This window comes from Anabrus simplex, chromosome 6 (genome assembly GCF_040414725.1).
Source record: "Anabrus simplex isolate iqAnaSimp1 chromosome 6, ASM4041472v1, whole genome shotgun sequence".
Classification (NCBI taxonomy): domain Eukaryota; kingdom Metazoa; phylum Arthropoda; class Insecta; order Orthoptera; family Tettigoniidae; genus Anabrus; species Anabrus simplex.
This window is the reverse complement of record NC_090270.1, coordinates 135,483,598-135,500,451: the sequence shown is the minus strand read 5'-3', so window position 1 is coordinate 135,500,451 and position 16,854 is coordinate 135,483,598. Positions and strand designations below refer to the sequence as shown.

The following is a 16,854-nucleotide window of genomic DNA, read 5'->3' as shown; positions in this document are numbered from 1 at the left end:
AAAATCCACTGCTTCTGGCTATATTGTACTTATATTCTAACTGGAAGTTACAGAAAGACATCCTCGGTAGATATAAAGGCAGAAGGGAAACTTAACAGGTTATTATTTACATTATAATGAGTTCAGGATGAAGATTCCAGCCAAGTTCTGTGATATTAGAATTAATTTATGTTTCAAGTGCATTAAAACAATATTATTCATTATCATCAGAATCGTTGTATTTCAAAATAAATAAACTGACTAATACAACATACAGTAACTTCTATACTGGCTATAATTTGGTGTGGAAAAAGATATAGAATTTCTACATGAATAAAAGACATGTATATATTACAAAATAACAGTCAACAAGTAATAAATAAAGCAAATAATCTTATGAATATTAAATTCCAACCAAAAACTTTGGTTACATAAAATTGTTACAAAAATCTGATCATGTACTTTGGTTTGCCCAAATGAATGAAAGAGGATTCAAAATTATGAAAGATAGCACAAACAATTCTCCTCTTTCTTCTTTCAACTAATTGGTTTCTCTTAAGTACATTTCAAATTTCTAAGAACAGAGAATGTTACCTTTGGAATGCATTCAGTCCATTACTTAGATAGGTTACTTCTGTTCTAGAAACAAGTCCCTGAAGTAAGGCTAGTTTAAATAGAATGTTTCTCAATGTAAATAAATTGATGCATTAAAAATAAATTAATTTACAAACAAAGCAATAATAAATACTATGTGTTAGAGGTAATTTTAAAATGGAATGTATTCTTAAGCATAATGGATTCTTTGATACTGTTACAAAACTGAGTCAATAAAACTCCTCACAATGCAGATCAACCTATCACTACCAACTCTTGGTGAGAAATCCACAAAACATTGTTTCACAAACTTTTCAAATGCAAGAAAAATCAATGCACACATTCAAAACCTTACACTGTAGATATAACTGATGTATGTACACTTTCATTCAAGGCAGAAATGACACCTTTTAAAATTTAATATAGGACGACTTCATTTTCAAGCCTCATAAGCCAAGAGATTCAGTACATTAGGAATGGTGACTATACCGAAAATAATTCTGGGAATTAATTCTATGATCCAGAATCTAAATGAAAAAAAAAAGAAAAAAAATAGAAATGGGGAGTATGTAACATATAAATGGAAAATTAGCCTCAAATACAGTACTCAAACATATACCAAACATAGAACGTTTTGACAACAGTAGTTAACTATCTGGACTGTAACTGTTCAATTATGTTCTATGTATTTTTTAAAATTTCATAATACATACTATCCAATCAAAATAATGATTATAGAAATTAAATAAATGAACTGTCATTATCATTAACATTTCAGAGTTTTAAGGTTTGCTTACAAAGAGTATACTGTAAAGTCTAACCTACTATAAATATAGAACGAGAAATTTCTTTGGCTTTTTTTTAAAATTCATTAACAAAGAAAAACATATGATATGTTCAAAATAATGTTTATTAATCTTCATTTCAAACTGAAATACTACTGTAGTTTGGCAGCAAGTGAAAGGTTTTAAAAACTGCCTACTAAACTACCAATATCTGAATCTCATAGTTACCGGTATTCTAGAAATTTATTATGGTACTATCATATACTTTTCTCGAGGCACTATATTATGACATGTTTGTTGATAAGTTGAGAAAGGGAATAAGGAAAAAACAATCTCTAAACTGACAGAGTTTATACTGTTACTGCTTATATTCTATGCAATCTATATACATTTCAATCAAATACTGACAAATAAATATTCTACGAAACAATCACAAATCTCCTTTTATTATATTCCAACGATATACTTTCTTCTTCATATCAGCATGTGCGCTGAGGAAAATGATGAAGAGAAAAAGAGGTAACAGTTTAAAGTATTTCATTTCTGGTCATTTCATATACTGTATTCTGAAAGAGAGGAAACAACAATCTTATGCTATAAACTACTCGTGGAATGATTTGGTAACACAACCGTGATATGCATAAAGATATGGTGAATCGCACACATACAAACATACACACAAAATACAGCCTTGTGCAAATTGTTTGCAAAGAACATTCACACAACAAACCCAGAAGATCTCCATGAATAAAAAATTATTTGCCGTTTTGAAGATTTGAACATTAAAAACTTTCATATTTGGATAATAAAATCACATGCAACTACATGTGACTAATTATTGCAACTGATCTCCATGTTTATCCTGGAGTAACTAGCTCTTCCAATTAATATTGTTATGCCATGCTGCAACAAGGCTGACTAGGGCACCCATCTTAAATACTTTATGAACAAAAACTTTTCTTTTAACACAACCATTTTCTACATCACTAACTTCATTTTCAAACAAAGTTCAAGTTAGCTGCAGATCTCCTCACTTCTGTTCATTTTTTTGCTTTAAGCTACACGTAAAAATATTCACTACCCCAGTTCTGCATTAACAGACAGAGGTTTGAAACTTCATACTCCTCATCAGTCACCATTCTAGAACTATCTCAAGCACAACAGTTTATCAAGTATGATTCCTTAGACTTTGTCTAGCACACTAAATTTTTTAAAACTTTATATTTGTATAATTGACTTGTCAGAAACCTTAATTCTATACGATATAGAATCTTGATCTATAATTTCGGTCAGAGCAAAAACCTTTGGTTCATTTTAGCTTGAACTTTCAAAGTTGCAGTGTTGCATCAGACAATAAATCTGTATTCATTCTGCACCTAAATGTCTGTAGAGCAAGCTGAAACTAAGCCTCAGTGACAAACTGTTGTGACATGTTAGTGACTACCATTCTTCACACCAAGAAGTTTAGCAGCATCATCAGCAGATTTTGATTGTAGCACTTTGTCGATGATAGACTTATCTTGAATGCCTAAAAGGTTACCAATAAGGTCAGTCTCATCCTCCACATTTCTATCGATGAGGATACGGTGCTTGGTACCAGGGGTAGTAGAGATGATAGTGTTGTTATTGTGGTTGACAACAGATGATGGTGGTGGTGGCAGGGGTGGTGGTAATGTTGATACTGGCACCGATACACCAGTAGATGCCTCGGGTGGTTCATCGTCACCACTTATAGCAGAAGAAGCATCATCCGCTGGAGGTGTGCCCATCGTGTGCTTTTTACGGTGTCGTAGCATGCTATGTTTGAGAGTAAACCGACGCCGGCATATATCACAGCTAAATGGTCGCTCACCAGTGTGCGTTCGCATATGACGTCTCAGATCTTCCGCTGACCAGAAACGGCGCAAGCAAAATGCACACATCACCTGAAAATTTAACAAATGCATCACCACATGATAACAAACAGTCTGATAATTCCTTAAAAGCTGAATAACATATGTTGAAAGTAACTGTTATGGAAAAAAAATGTTAATGAACTGAATACAAGAGACAAGATAATTTCTGACTTGACTGTTGTAGAGCTGGTAGTTTAGATATATCAAATTCTACTACTAAGGTTGAAAGAAGAATCCCACCTTCCAATACTTAATGTTTTAATAGCCAGTTCATGAAAATATACACATAATCCAGCTTAAAGTCTAACTAGTTAATTAAAAGGTTAGTACATGTTTCGTTCCTAAGGTATGGAACATCTTCAGCTAAAATCTGCAAGTGTAAAAATCAGCACTTATAATTAAAAATACTGCTGGTAAGAATGAGGTTGGAAATGTTAATACATTATGCTAAAACACACAAAATATGTCGATATTCATGTCCATGAGAAAATCTACGTCCACGGTCCATGAGCAAGACGTGACTGTACAAAGTGGCCTTCTTCCTTCAAAAAGTAACCTGGAACTATTACTGTTCTTACCTCATATATAAACTTTAAACTTTACATAACTTGAAACTAACATTGGTGGAATTAAAATCTGAAGATTTTTTTTCTTCTTTTTAATGAAGACCAGGGAAATTCCTTGAGAAAGCAAAGTTGAAGTTATGTCTTGTGTAAACTTGTTAGTAAGGTGTTGTGAAGGGGTCTCCCCACAGGTCCCAATGTGTTTACTTTCCTTCCTTGTGACTTTCCCTTCAAATTTTAAAGACAAAAGAACACAGGTTATAGTAGTAGTAGTAGTAGTAGTAGTAGTAGTAGCAGCAGTGAATAAACTACAAAACTCTTTCCGAAACCCAAACTGCCTTCTATCGAACCAGTTTGTAATTTTGCAAACATGTCTAATATAATCCTAATGAATGTTTTCCCAGGCGTTACAAACAACACGTCAAGTTGACTGGTCTGTAATTATCCGCTTTATGTTTGTCATCATTTTCCTTGCACAGAGAAGCTTTTTTTTTTTTTTTAATGCTATTTGTTTGGGGCGTTGACCTATGTGGATCTTTTGTCACTTACACTGAAGCTATTATTGTAACTCTCCATTCATTTGGTATCCCTTCTTCATGGAAACAGTAATATCAAATAAGTAATTCTGATAGGGCACTATATCCCAACCCATAGCCTTTAACATATGCTCATAAATCTTATTAATCCCAGTTCCCTTTCTAGCTGTCACCTTTTGTATCATTTCATAAATGTCTTTATTGAAAATGAAAACCTACAACCTGTTTTCCAGTCTTTGACCAGGTCAGGGATGTAATGAATGAACCTTATATAGGCTATTATTACAATGGGGTCACCACTCCCAAGGTGATTTATTAATGACTGATAAATGCTCTGAAATGTTAATGGAGAGTGTAGCTGAAATGAAAAATGACAGGGAAAACCAGAGTACCCGGAGAAAAACCTGTCCCGCCTCCGCCTTGTCCAAGCACAAATCTCACATGGAGTGACCGGGATTTGAACCACGGTATCCAGCGGTGAGAGGCCGACGCACTACCGTTTGAGCCACGGAGGCTATAAACGTCTTTATTATCATAGGTAAATTTCAGTATTTTGCCAGTATTAGTCACCTTCTCTATCTGGACATTATCTTTGTTTCCAACTACCTTTACATATTGCTGACTGAATACTTCTTCATTCTGTAAGTCCTCACATATACACTCTGCATTTGGTAAAACAAGTAAAAATGATGAAAACATATTTGTTACAGGTAAATTGATTACTTTTACACAATTACTTCCCAACTCTGATGAGAATTCACTGATCCTTTAATTTATTTTTATGCTATATAATTTACTACAATTTTTTGTAAATAACAAGAAGAAAGTATGTATTCAGTTCCTGATTGAAATTTAATGAACTCTTGTGGCCCTCATGTCATTAAAAAATGTGTGAGTAAGAAAGCCAATTTTAAAAATTCAAATAAGGTTCAAATTTGTCCCTAACTTGAGATAAATAAAGTGATCTAGCAGAGGGCAACAAATCCACTAGGGATGGATGATTCTCACTATCTTCATTAAATTTTATCATTAGAAAAAGGCATGAATACTGGAGAAAAATCTCGTAGTGTGACCAAAATTTGAATGATACCTCTTTCATCCTGATATCACTGTTATGCCAAGCAAGCTGTAACTGACTGGCCTATTCTACCAGCAGAAAAAATAAAGGAAAATGACAACAAATATCTTCCATGTGAAGCAACTAACCTTTCTGTTGGCATAATCTGGAAACTTGCCCCGGAGCTGCTCCAGACTCTCATCACCGCCATCTTCATGACTACCAGGAACAACAGGAGCTGATACATGAATGTTGTTGTTATCCTCTGTAGCTGCTTCCAGAGCGCCTTTTGACATAAGGAGTTCATATTCTGCACAGTGCATTTCTCGAATGTGTTCCAGAGCATCCTGGCGTTCTGCAAATCCACCTTCGCAGAGATGACACTTAAATGGTAATTCAGAGGCTGAACTAGAGGGAATAGTAGCCGCTGCTGAAGGAGGCGGTGGCACAACTTGGGACTCTCGGGTAACTACTGGCACTGGTTCTTCTATCACATCACTTGACCCTAAATTGGTTACTGCTGGCACTCGGTTCACTTCTGGATCTTCACCTCCACTACCATGACTATCATCCCCTCCACAATGACTGCTTCCACCTGTGCTGTGAATGCTGGAATCTAGTGCAGCAGTGCTGATTCCGGTGGGCAAAGGACTAGTGGGACTAGAGCCGCCATGCTTGGTTGCTACGTGTTTCCGCAGGTTACTTTGCGTGGAGAAGGTGGAACTGGGACAGTGATTGCACTTATACGGGCGTTCAGGAACATTGCGCATCGTATAGCTGGAGCTGGTAGGGGTTGTAACAGAAGGATTGTTTCCTGGAGATGTCTCAGTGCTAGATCCTGCTGTGCTGTTCCCACTGCTATTAATACTGGTGTTGTTATTGTTGCTGCTGTTATTGGTGCCTCCATGTTTCCTCAGCAGGTGCCGATCACAGTTACTCTTCGTGGTGAAGAGAAGTGGACAGTGTGGACATTTGTAGGGCTTCTGCCCTGTGTGAGTGAGTACATGGCGACGTAAGGATGAAGACCATGGAAACTTGCGCATGCAATACGGACAAGACACTCGGTTTGGTGCCAGTGAATAGGCACTCTTCTTCTTCCCGCCATTAACAGTGTCTGATTCTGACCTATAAAATGTAAATAAAGAATGTTAAGTAGGAAAGAAATGACTCGCATTTATTTTTACATTATTTTGGAAATCCATTAACATATCATAGAAACCAATTAATATGAGGCATAGGAATGCACAGGGATTCACTCTCTGAAAAACATTAACCTAATGATTACAAAATAGAGGTGGAAATCAGCAACATTCTCAATGACATTTAGGTGTCCAAAAATGAATCATGTGTTTTATGAAAATAATGTCATCTAACTTGAATTTACATACATTTTTATTATGAAGAGCACTGCAATTAGCACATGAGGATTCTAAATTCAATTGGGACTTTTCCTTTTTAGTTTTTTAGGAAAACAGTAAGAATATCTTTCCTTCTTTCTTTCTTTCTTTCTTTCTTTCTTTCTTTCTTTCTTTCTTTCTCTCTCTCTCTCTCAGGTGATAATAACTCATGTCATTTAAAATGAGAAAAAGTCTGCAAGTAAAGTAAACTCGTGTCCTCGCTCCGAGGTGGTGCAGCTCTTTTCAGGCACACCCCCAGTGAAGGTGACCTGCATGTACCATATCAACCACATACCAGCATTCCTGCCATTCTTAAATTTCTGGCAGTACCAGGAATCGAACCTGGGCCACTGAGGATGGCAGTTAATAGTGCTAACCATTAAGCTACGGAGGCAGACAGTCTGTAAGTCACAGCTGGTCTTTCAAATATAACCACAGCTTTCTAAGGAGCACCTCATGATGCTACAGCCCTGATGGGCATTGGCCTATGAAGCGACCAATGAAACAAATCCTCTCGGTCATTCTTCTTGGTCTTCTAGACTGGGGTCACCATTGGCCTTCTAAACCAGGGTCACCATTTCACCGTCTGATGATAACTTCCTCAACTGTAATCACATAGGCTGAGTCTCGAATCGGTCCTCAGCTCTAGGTAAAAATCCCTAAACTGGCTGAAAATTGAACCCAGCCCTCCAGATGAGAGGCAGGCATTCTGTTCCTAGACCGCAGGCCAGTGCTTTCTCATAAGGTTGTACAATATTTAAGGGTTAAGAGGTGAGCCACAAATTGAAAACAGGCTCTTCATATTATCTTGTAAAATAAGAAATATGTTGTGTGAGCTGGTCATTGCTTCTCTACACATTTCTGTTCTTTGTTGGCTATGAATGTCAGCCTTTGCAACTTCCAATGAATAACAGACTGAGCCATCTCATAACTTTTATTCCCTCTTACAGTCCTCAAACTATTTGGATTAAACACTAAATGGGTGCATTTTGGCATCAGTTCTATTCTTAGTGGATGGAGGCACATAAATAAACTGGCTAAACTAATGAATACAATCGTGTATTTAATGCTCAACCATAAATATCAGAGCAACCTATAAATTATCACAGTAAAATACTTGAAGATACAACAGCTGGGAAGCAGGCATGCCAACTCACAGGCATGTGAAATGAGGAACAACAATTAATGCAAACATTCCTATATAATAACAATATTCACAAACAAACAGAAAAACAGAAAAACAGGACAAGAATACAGCTTGTTTCTCAAACACATTTTTGAACAAGTTTTATCTACGGAGTTTTCAATAATATTCACAAGTAAATGGAGATATAGAACTTGATTCATAAATACAGTAAATAGTTTGAAGGAATGTTTTATGTATGAAGCTATCAAAAATAATCACAAGTAAAAAAATTTACAACTTGCTCCATAAATACTTTTTTTAAATTTGTTTGTGGCACCGACCTCTAGAGATTTTTTGCCACTACTTGCACCATATGATATGAACCTGGGTGTAATTGGAATTGTGGAAGTGTGGAGTGTTGAATGTGAGGAAAGGAACATTAAGGACGACACAAACACCCGGTCCCCAGGCCAGGGATATTAATCATTTACAATTAAAAACCCCTGACCCGGCCGGGAATCGAACCCGGGGCCACCGGGTGACATGCGGCCCATTGCCCCCTACACCACGGGGCCAGACGTACATTTTCTTAATAAATATCCTAACACTGCAGTGTACATTATGCATTTCATGATACGAAATGTGAAATTCTCTACCACCAGATGTACCGCCTGAACAGTCTCCATTGGGAAATGTAGTTCTCTGAAGGAAACTAAACTCATTTCTTGATATAAAACCATCTACCACCTTCTCCAGATCAATGCCTTAGCAGCCTCCTAAAACTACCAAACTCCATGTTTTAAGGGGACTTAACATCTATGAGGAGAATTTTTGTGGGGGTAAAATGGCACTCTGTCCCCCAAGATCACTTTTGGAGGGGCAGAAATTGCCTTGCCCCTCCTCCCCCAAAGTCGGTGCCACTGCTAGGAAGTCAAAAGAAAGTAGTTTTATCCTAGGCTACAGTGATTTTCTGTGGCTATCCCAAATGGAGATTTACTACACACTGGTTCCTACACTAACCCAAAGAAAACTGTGGGAGAGTATCCTATTTCAAGTCATAAAGAACTTACCTCAATCCTAGTTTGGAATAAGTACAATTACACTTGTGGATAAAACACAACCATAATGCTGTGTTGACACAGCTTCTGCATGCATAATATTATATGAGTTATACCTTTCTTGATTTGCACTGACTTGTTTTTTTCCATTACCTACTATAAATTACACAAGCTAGATAACCACAAATATACAATTAACTTAATATATATTAAAAAATAATCCTCACCTGTTCTCGTCACTGCCAGAGTTATTGCCTTCACTGTTACTTCCAGCAACTAAACCTTCCTCATCCTCTTCACTTCCTTCCCCTCGTCCAAAATCCTCTACATCCTGGGTCCCACGGAAGTACTGTTGAAATGTCTGGGTTGAGGCATTGTCCAGTAAGCGTGAAACACTTGCAAGATCCACTCCGCTCTCATCCTTGCGATCAGGCGTTGCCATCACTGGGCGATGTGGTACATCACTCGATTGGATCACAGCGATATCCTCATCCACTGTTTTATCTTCATCAATAACAAGATCACCTCCACCCTCCTCATCATCCATCCGTTCTGTTCGCTCAGATGGAGTAGACAATTTAGATTTAAGTTGCTGAGCAATAGCCAAACGAACCTCATCTGAGATAAATGTTTTGCTACCATTGTTATTGTCTTCATCCTCAACTCTAGGGTCACTGTCAGGAGGAGAGATAGTGATAACAGGAGGTGGTGTTGGTTTGTCTTCATGCAACAAAGGAGGCGGATGAATACGTCGGCCATTGCCAACCATGGAGGCACTTCCACCCCGCTGGCGCTGGCTCCAAAACTGTGGATGCTGTTGCTTAACATGGCGCTCCATGTTGGATCGAAGGGTGAATCTCGCTGAACAATGCTCACAAGCAAAAGGACGTTCTGTACGATAGCGTCTCTGTTTCTGTTTGGGCATCAACACGCCATTTTTAATCACCATTTTCACAGCACTGGGAGCATCACGATCACGTATAACTTTATTATTATTATTAATAATATTGCTATTATTATTATTATTGTTTGGCAATGGTGAAGATGTTAACGGTTTTGACACTACTTTGTCGATCAGTGGTATGGATTCCTTTACCTCCTGCTTTATATCCTTCTTTCTTGCCATGTCAGAGAACGCTTGATGATACGTCTGCAAACGGTCAGCTCCTGTTAGATTGTCCAGCAATGATCCACCTGAAGTGAGCTGAAGTCCTCGGATAAGCTCTTTCTGCAAGCGTTCTTTCATGTCAGCTATTTCCTGCATGTTTGTTGATGGTGGAAAGAGGGGATGTGGAGAGGGTGTAGCTGTTGGTGCTGGGATAAAATACGGATGTACTGGGAATGCTCCCTGAGCATGATGGAAGGAGTACCCGTTATTATTAAGGAAAAGAGGGTTAAGATGATGACTAGCATAATATGCTGTCAAATCAATTTTTGGTCCAGAATTACTTCCATATAGTGCTGCCTCATTCTTTGTGGTTGGTACCATGTAGGTAGGTGGTTTCTTGTTGTTACTGTTGAATTCTATGTTGCTCTTTTTGGATAGATCCTGAGGAACAGAGTCATCCTCCTCATCTTTGACTGCAACGGGAGTAGATTCTCTCTTTTTACTAAGGTCTAGTGCATCCATGCTGAGGTCTAAAGGAGAATTCACTTCTTGAACATAACAGTTAACATTGGGGACATGATGCAAGTCACTTTCACTGGTAGATCTTTGGTTTTCAAGTGTAGGAGATAATTTGGTAAAAAAGTTTTTATTATTTTTGGTAAGATTGACTAGGTTTTCGATATTTGTTCTCTGGTGAAGAACATCTTCATTGTCAGTATTTTCATCAGCACTAAGATCTGTAGCATCACCCATTCGTTCCTCACCATCTTCTGTGGGTATATTTGTCATAGTGGCCACTTCTTGCTTATCCCAACGTGTTGGATGTGAGTCATCTTCTTGACCAAAGACAAGGGCTCTCTTAACAGAAGGTGGTACTGGTGAAGGAGGTACTGAAGGCATAACATCAGGATCATTGGTAGGATCCTCAGATGGGTGGTATATGATGGACTTCTTCACTTCATCACGGGTAACTTTGGAATGGCGGTTTCGCAGATGGCGCTCACAGTTGGCTTTGGTGGTGAAGGCATAATTGCACAAGGCACACTCATAAGGTCGGTCACCATTGTGAGTGCGCATGTGTCTTACAAGAACTGCCTTATCGCCATGTGAATATGGACACATGTTGCAGCGAAAAGGACCAGAGCCTGTAGCAAGATGAGCCCTGTTATGACCCTTGAGAGCACGTAAATTTGGGAACACAGCTGCACACAACCGACAAGGAAATTCACCTTTTTGTTTCATGCGACGAAATTCAGCAGCAAAACAGTCCTGCTGTTCTTCATCTCCTGTTCCAGGACCACCTGTTGACAAGTCCTGCAGCATACCCGTCCCTGAGGTGACAGAAAGAATACTCTGGATATCAGCTAGATCCTTTCCTCCCCCACCACTCACTGCATTAAAGTAAAGTGCATTTTCAAATTTCTCTTCACGTCTCTGTTCCCCAAACTGAGGTGAAGAAGGGGAAACAGCCTTGTTTCGTAAATCAAGTCCAGCAAAAAAGTCTTCCCTTTTTCGTTCCTCTACTTCCTCCTCTGATTCGTTGTTACTTCGAATAATATGGCGATGACTGGTGAGGTCTGTGGGTGTGTCGTTTTGCTCATCAAAGTCCAAGGAGCGACGGTATGGAGTAGGCGAAGCGGTGCACGCTGCACGATGGATGGCTAGAGCACTACCACAAGGAAAAGCCCGTCCACACACATCACACTGGAATCGATGAAAGGCACTGGTTGGACGATGGATATTTCTCTCACACACAGCACGAGCAATATATGGGAACTTTTGACTGCTAAAGTCAACAAAAGTGAGATCTGTAAATCCCATAACAGGCCTAGATGCAGGAGAAGAGCCATCTCTATGAATCATAAAACGATGTAGACTTAGTTCTCTCTGAGTTTTAAATGAAGCATCACAAATTCCACATCGAGCAACACCCGTTCCAGTTCCTCCATACTCAGGATGGGATAAGTCCAAATGTGCCTCTAGACTTTGGATGGAACTGAACTCATCACAATCACACACGGGACATTGAAGGCGTTGACTTCCCTCACTACTACTGGTACTCTCACTTTTTACTCGGCGCTTTTCACTATCGTCAAAAACGTCGGCAGCTGTTTTCCTTTTTCCACCACCATCACTATTAGGTGGAGAAAGAGGCTCAGACGTGCAGTCTTTGCGCTTCTTAGGCACAGTAGTAATGGTGGTGGGGAGGTTGAGAGATCCTCCGCTGTCCGTACTACCGTCACTTTCATAGTTCTCAGGTTTTGCGGCACCGTGTTTTCGCATATGGCGGTGCATGTTACCATTGGTGGTGAATGCAACACCACAAATACTGCACTTAAATGGTCGCTCTCCAGAATGCACCAGAACATGGCGGTCAAGTGATGAAGATGAACTCAGCACCTTGCCACAGATTCGACACGAGTACCCTTTAGCACACGTCGATGAAGGAGGAGTGGAGCCATCGTCTACGGTGTCATTGTTATGAGAACGGATGTGCAGAGTAAAGTCGTGCTGCGACAGCAGGATAGCATCGCAGATGGGACACACATAGCGCATCCCAGTCTCTGCATCATCATCTTGCTCTGTCTCCTTGGGGGAAGGTCCTTCTTCCTCTTCCCTCCCTTCCTCCTCCTTGGGAACCTCTTCGTAATTCTCTGCACCAGTTCGAGATGTCTCGTGATGCATCTCGCTGTCACAATTTGTCTTCGATAACGGATCTATGGATGAATCTGGAACACAATAAAACACATCCTATAGTCGATATCAACAACAAGAATGTGTTATTTTAATTCATAATGTCTACCTGGGAAGGAGCTGCCTGGCCAAGGCGGTAAAGGCGTACTCGGTTTACCCGGAAGGACGTGGTTTCGATTCCCCGACAGAAAGTCGAAACTTTTAAGAAACGAGATTGCCACTTCCCAAGGTGCGTATGACCCTGAGTTTCACTCAGCCTACACCAAAAATGAGCATCAGGTTAATTCCTGGGGCAAAGGCAGCCGGGCGTAGAGCTAATCACTTTACCCACCAAGTACTAAGATTACGGATAGTGGAAGCCGTTATCTTCCGCCACTACAAGGGCCTCCATGGCCTATACGGAGTCCGCCACTACAAGGGCCTCCATGGCCTGTACGGAAATGACTGCTTTGGCATGTCTACCTGGGATGGTATGCAGTGAATGGATGAAGACCAGTTTAGGATTTAACACATTAGTTGAAACTGTGTGAATTACTTCGTATATGAAGCGAATGTATGAGGGTAAAATTAACTAGAGTACTAACATACTCAGTCAGAGAAGGTAAGAGAATCAGAGGAAAACCTAGGAAACAATGCATATAAATGACGTAATAGTGACATGTGGTTGGGTCTTTCAAGTTGACGCGTAGAGGCAACCTGCGCGTCATTGAGGATAGGGCCCTACGTATGATGAATTCTGATGCTGAAGACGGCACGGCACACATACCCAGACCCCGAGCCATTGGAATTAATAAGTAAAGGTTTAAATCCCCGTCCCGGTCGGGAATGAAAAACGACACTACCTGAACCAAAGGCCAGCACGATAACCGTTTAGCCATGGAGCCGGATGTTAATGATTTTAATATAGGATGCGTAGAAGCAGAAAAGGCCACAATGCTAGCAGCGAGTAGAAAATTGTCGTATTTATAACTAGGGAACGTTTTCTGCTTTATATTGTCACTTCCATCTTTTTTTTTAACATGGCGCTGTAGCCCTGAAGGGCTTTGGCCTACCGAGTGACCGCTGCTCAGTCCCAAGGCTTGCAGATTACGAGGTGTCGTGTGGTCCGGCACGACGAATCCTCTCAGCCGTTATTCTTTTTCTAGACGGGGCCGCTATCTCACCGTCAGATAGCTCCTCAATTGTAAGCACGTAGGTAGACTGAGTGGACCTCGAACAACCCTCAGATCCGGGTAAAAAAAATCCCTGCCCTGGCCGGGAATCGAATCCGGGGCCTCCGGGTAAGAGGCAGACACGCTACACCCTCGATGATAATCTACACCGAGTGAATGTCAGGACAGTACTTTTCACGAGCTGTAATTACGATTACTCCCTTACCTATCCTAAAAAGGAAAGGCAAAACCATCTTTTTGCAGACGATGAAGGCCACGGAAGAATGGAAGGTGCATGGAAGGAGATTTCCACTTCCGGAGAAGCACATGACCCTGAGGTTCACTCAGCCTACACCAAAAGTAAGTACCAGGTTAATTCCTGGGGGCAAAGGCGGCCAGGCGTAGAGCTAATCACTCTACCCCATCAAGTGCCGAGGAAGCCTTTACCTTCCACCCCTCCAAGGGCCTTCATGGCCTGTACGGAGATTGTTTTGCTTATGTACGGAGTTATCAATAATATTCACAAGTAAACTGAAAAATGAAACTTGATTCATAAATTTAAAAAAAACCCACCCTGACCTGGCCGGGAATTGAACCCGGGGCGTCCGGGTGAGAGGCAGCCACCCCTACACCGCGGGCCGGGCTGATTCATAAATACAGTAATTATTTTGAAGGAATGTTTTATATACGAAGCTACCAAAAATTATCGCAAGTAAAAAAAAGTAGAACTTTCTTCATAAATACATTTTCTTAATAAATGTCCTATTACTGCATGTTATGAATGTCATGATAAGAAATGTGAAAAGCTCTACCACCAGATGCATCGCCGGAACAGTCTCCATTGGGAAATGTAGTTCTCTGCCCGCTTTCTAATCTCATTTCTCATTTCTACCAAACTTCACGTTTTAAGGGGACTTAACACCTAAGGAGAGAATGTTGGGGCGGGGGGCGTAAACGCGTCTCCCCCCCAAAAAAACCGACGCCCCTGCACATCACATTACAATTACTTTTAGTCCTTCTAACATATTATTTCATACGATTGAGGTACATTTTCTACCTACCAACACCGCTACAACAACATAAGATTGCATAAAAGATATGCATTTAAAGCCCAAAAGTTTAATATATATTGAATTTCTAATTAACACACACCACTACAGAGATATGAAATTATAACCATGATAATAAGCTTTTTGGGCTTTTGCCGTGACAGAGTACAAGGTGAAATTCAGAAGTTTTGCTCGTGAACAGACCAGATTTTCTTCTGAGGACACTGAGGAAAGTTCTCTGCGAAACGTAAAGAATTTCACCTTGTTTTCTTGACACAGCATAAGCCCGAAAGCCTATTATCATGTCTACAATTACTTCCCGTGAAAGCATCAATCTAAAAATTATAAGCAATTTGGTAAAGGGTACACTCAACCGCACTAACACTGGCCGTCACAAAAGATGACTCTTTCCTTCTGTTTGAAATAGGATGAACATGAACCATCTCTTCGGTCAGCGGCTCTCCACAATTCACGAATATCCTCCCGTTTCAAGAATGTATAAAAGTAAATATTTCTTCGGCGACCAATTTCCATGCGGTTGAGTGTACATCGTTCGGACGATGTGGGCCTTTCTCTAACAGGTGACGGGCTAGACCTTTACTTAATCTATAAACCTGTATAAATGTCTATCAATAACAGAACATATGTTATGAGAACTTTATTATTCATGTAAGAGAGCATAAAAATTTGTTTATGAAATCTTTTCTATGATAATTTGAAAAGGGGAGACTTAAGTGTGAAAACAACTGAATGTGTGCTGTTGAAAGTATGAAAGATGTTTCAGGATACTGTGAAGACACGAATCTGTTAATGACTTGATGAATTAATTACGTATCTCATATTTATTACCAATAAACAAGCACCAAAGGATCGTATACGAATTAGTAACACATTTTCTGAGATTTGATAATACTGATTGAGGCTCTACGTTGTCCGAATTAATTGAAGTCCGGATTAAACAAAATACCGTAATTTATGAAATGAGCCAAAGTACATATTTAAACACTCTGTTCAGAAAGAAGAACGTATACAATACTGTATTTTAAATGTTAAGAAATGCAAAGGTTATTCATTATGCAAGATATAATGCAATATATAATATAATGTCCGGATTAAGCGAAGTCCGGACTAATGGGGTCCAGTTTAATGAGGTTCTACTGTATTTTAAAAATAGAATTAAGGCGCAATCTTCAAAATAGGACACTAGACATTAATGTGTTAATTTAGGTGCTATTTATGAGTGAATAATTCACTGTAATAATATATAAATCTTTTATCTGGCTTGATCATATTTCTTATTACTAAGCCAAATGCATATTCAAATACCGTGGATGAGAATCTTAAAACGCACTCGTTGACGAAACACACGTCTTCGCAGTTTGAATCTCTTAAGTGGAGAATTAACCAAGACACACTTTGCCATGTAGCACTGAACAGAGAAGCAGTTCTCCGCACACTGACTGGCCGTAAGACGGCTGTAGGGAGGAAGCTGAGCGGACATCATGCGGTCGGGAAAACACTCCATCTTATCTGACGCCTTTGTTTTTTTCTCCGCCAACGAGATCCAGGATATGATCGTGATAGGTATGGAGAACCCACACTGATCACTTCCGTCATACTAGAAAAGGTTTGGACAGAGGAAAATAGCTCAACAAGCGATGTATAACAGGGTCAGTAGTGGTGTTGACAGTATTAAAAATGACAGAACAGAGGATGGAAGGGCGGAACAGCAGAGTGCTAGGCATTCAAATTTCGCAGTTTTGAAAACGATAAACAGCGACAACCGCGCTCTAATGATGAAAATGGGTCACCGAGCGAGTGGCTGCGTGGTTTGGGGCACGTAGCTCTGAGCTTGCATTCGG

General features: G+C 39.7%; 1 protein-coding gene across 1 annotated transcript; it reads right to left on the bottom strand.

The window, feature by feature from the left end:
- Nucleotides 1–207: 207 nt before the first annotated feature.
- On the bottom strand, nt 208–16,493 carry LOC136875893 (ras-responsive element-binding protein 1). The gene is made up of 4 exons (XM_067149513.2): nt 16,319–16,493; nt 9,218–12,827; nt 5,559–6,534; nt 208–3,283 (listed from the first exon to the last, which is right to left on the bottom strand). The coding sequence occupies exons 1-4, from the start codon at nt 16,491–16,493 to the stop codon at nt 2,792–2,794; spliced, it is 5,253 nt and encodes a 1,750-aa protein (XP_067005614.2). The 3' UTR covers nt 208–2,791.
- Between the last annotated feature and the right edge of the window lie 361 nt (nt 16,494–16,854).

Excerpts from the sequence above, each read along its gene's own strand:
- LOC136875893 (XM_067149513.2), bottom strand. The coding sequence starts at position 16,493 with ATGTCCGCTCAGCTTCCTCCCTACAGCCGTCTTACGGCCAGTCAGTGT. Across the intron at positions 6,535-9,217 it reads TCTGGCAGTGACGAGAACAG|GTCAGAATCAGACACTGTTA; the intron begins GTGAGGATTATT and ends TACATTTTATAG. Across the intron at positions 3,284-5,558 it reads CAGATTATGCCAACAGAAAG|GTGATGTGTGCATTTTGCTT; the intron begins GTTAGTTGCTTC and ends TTAAATTTTCAG.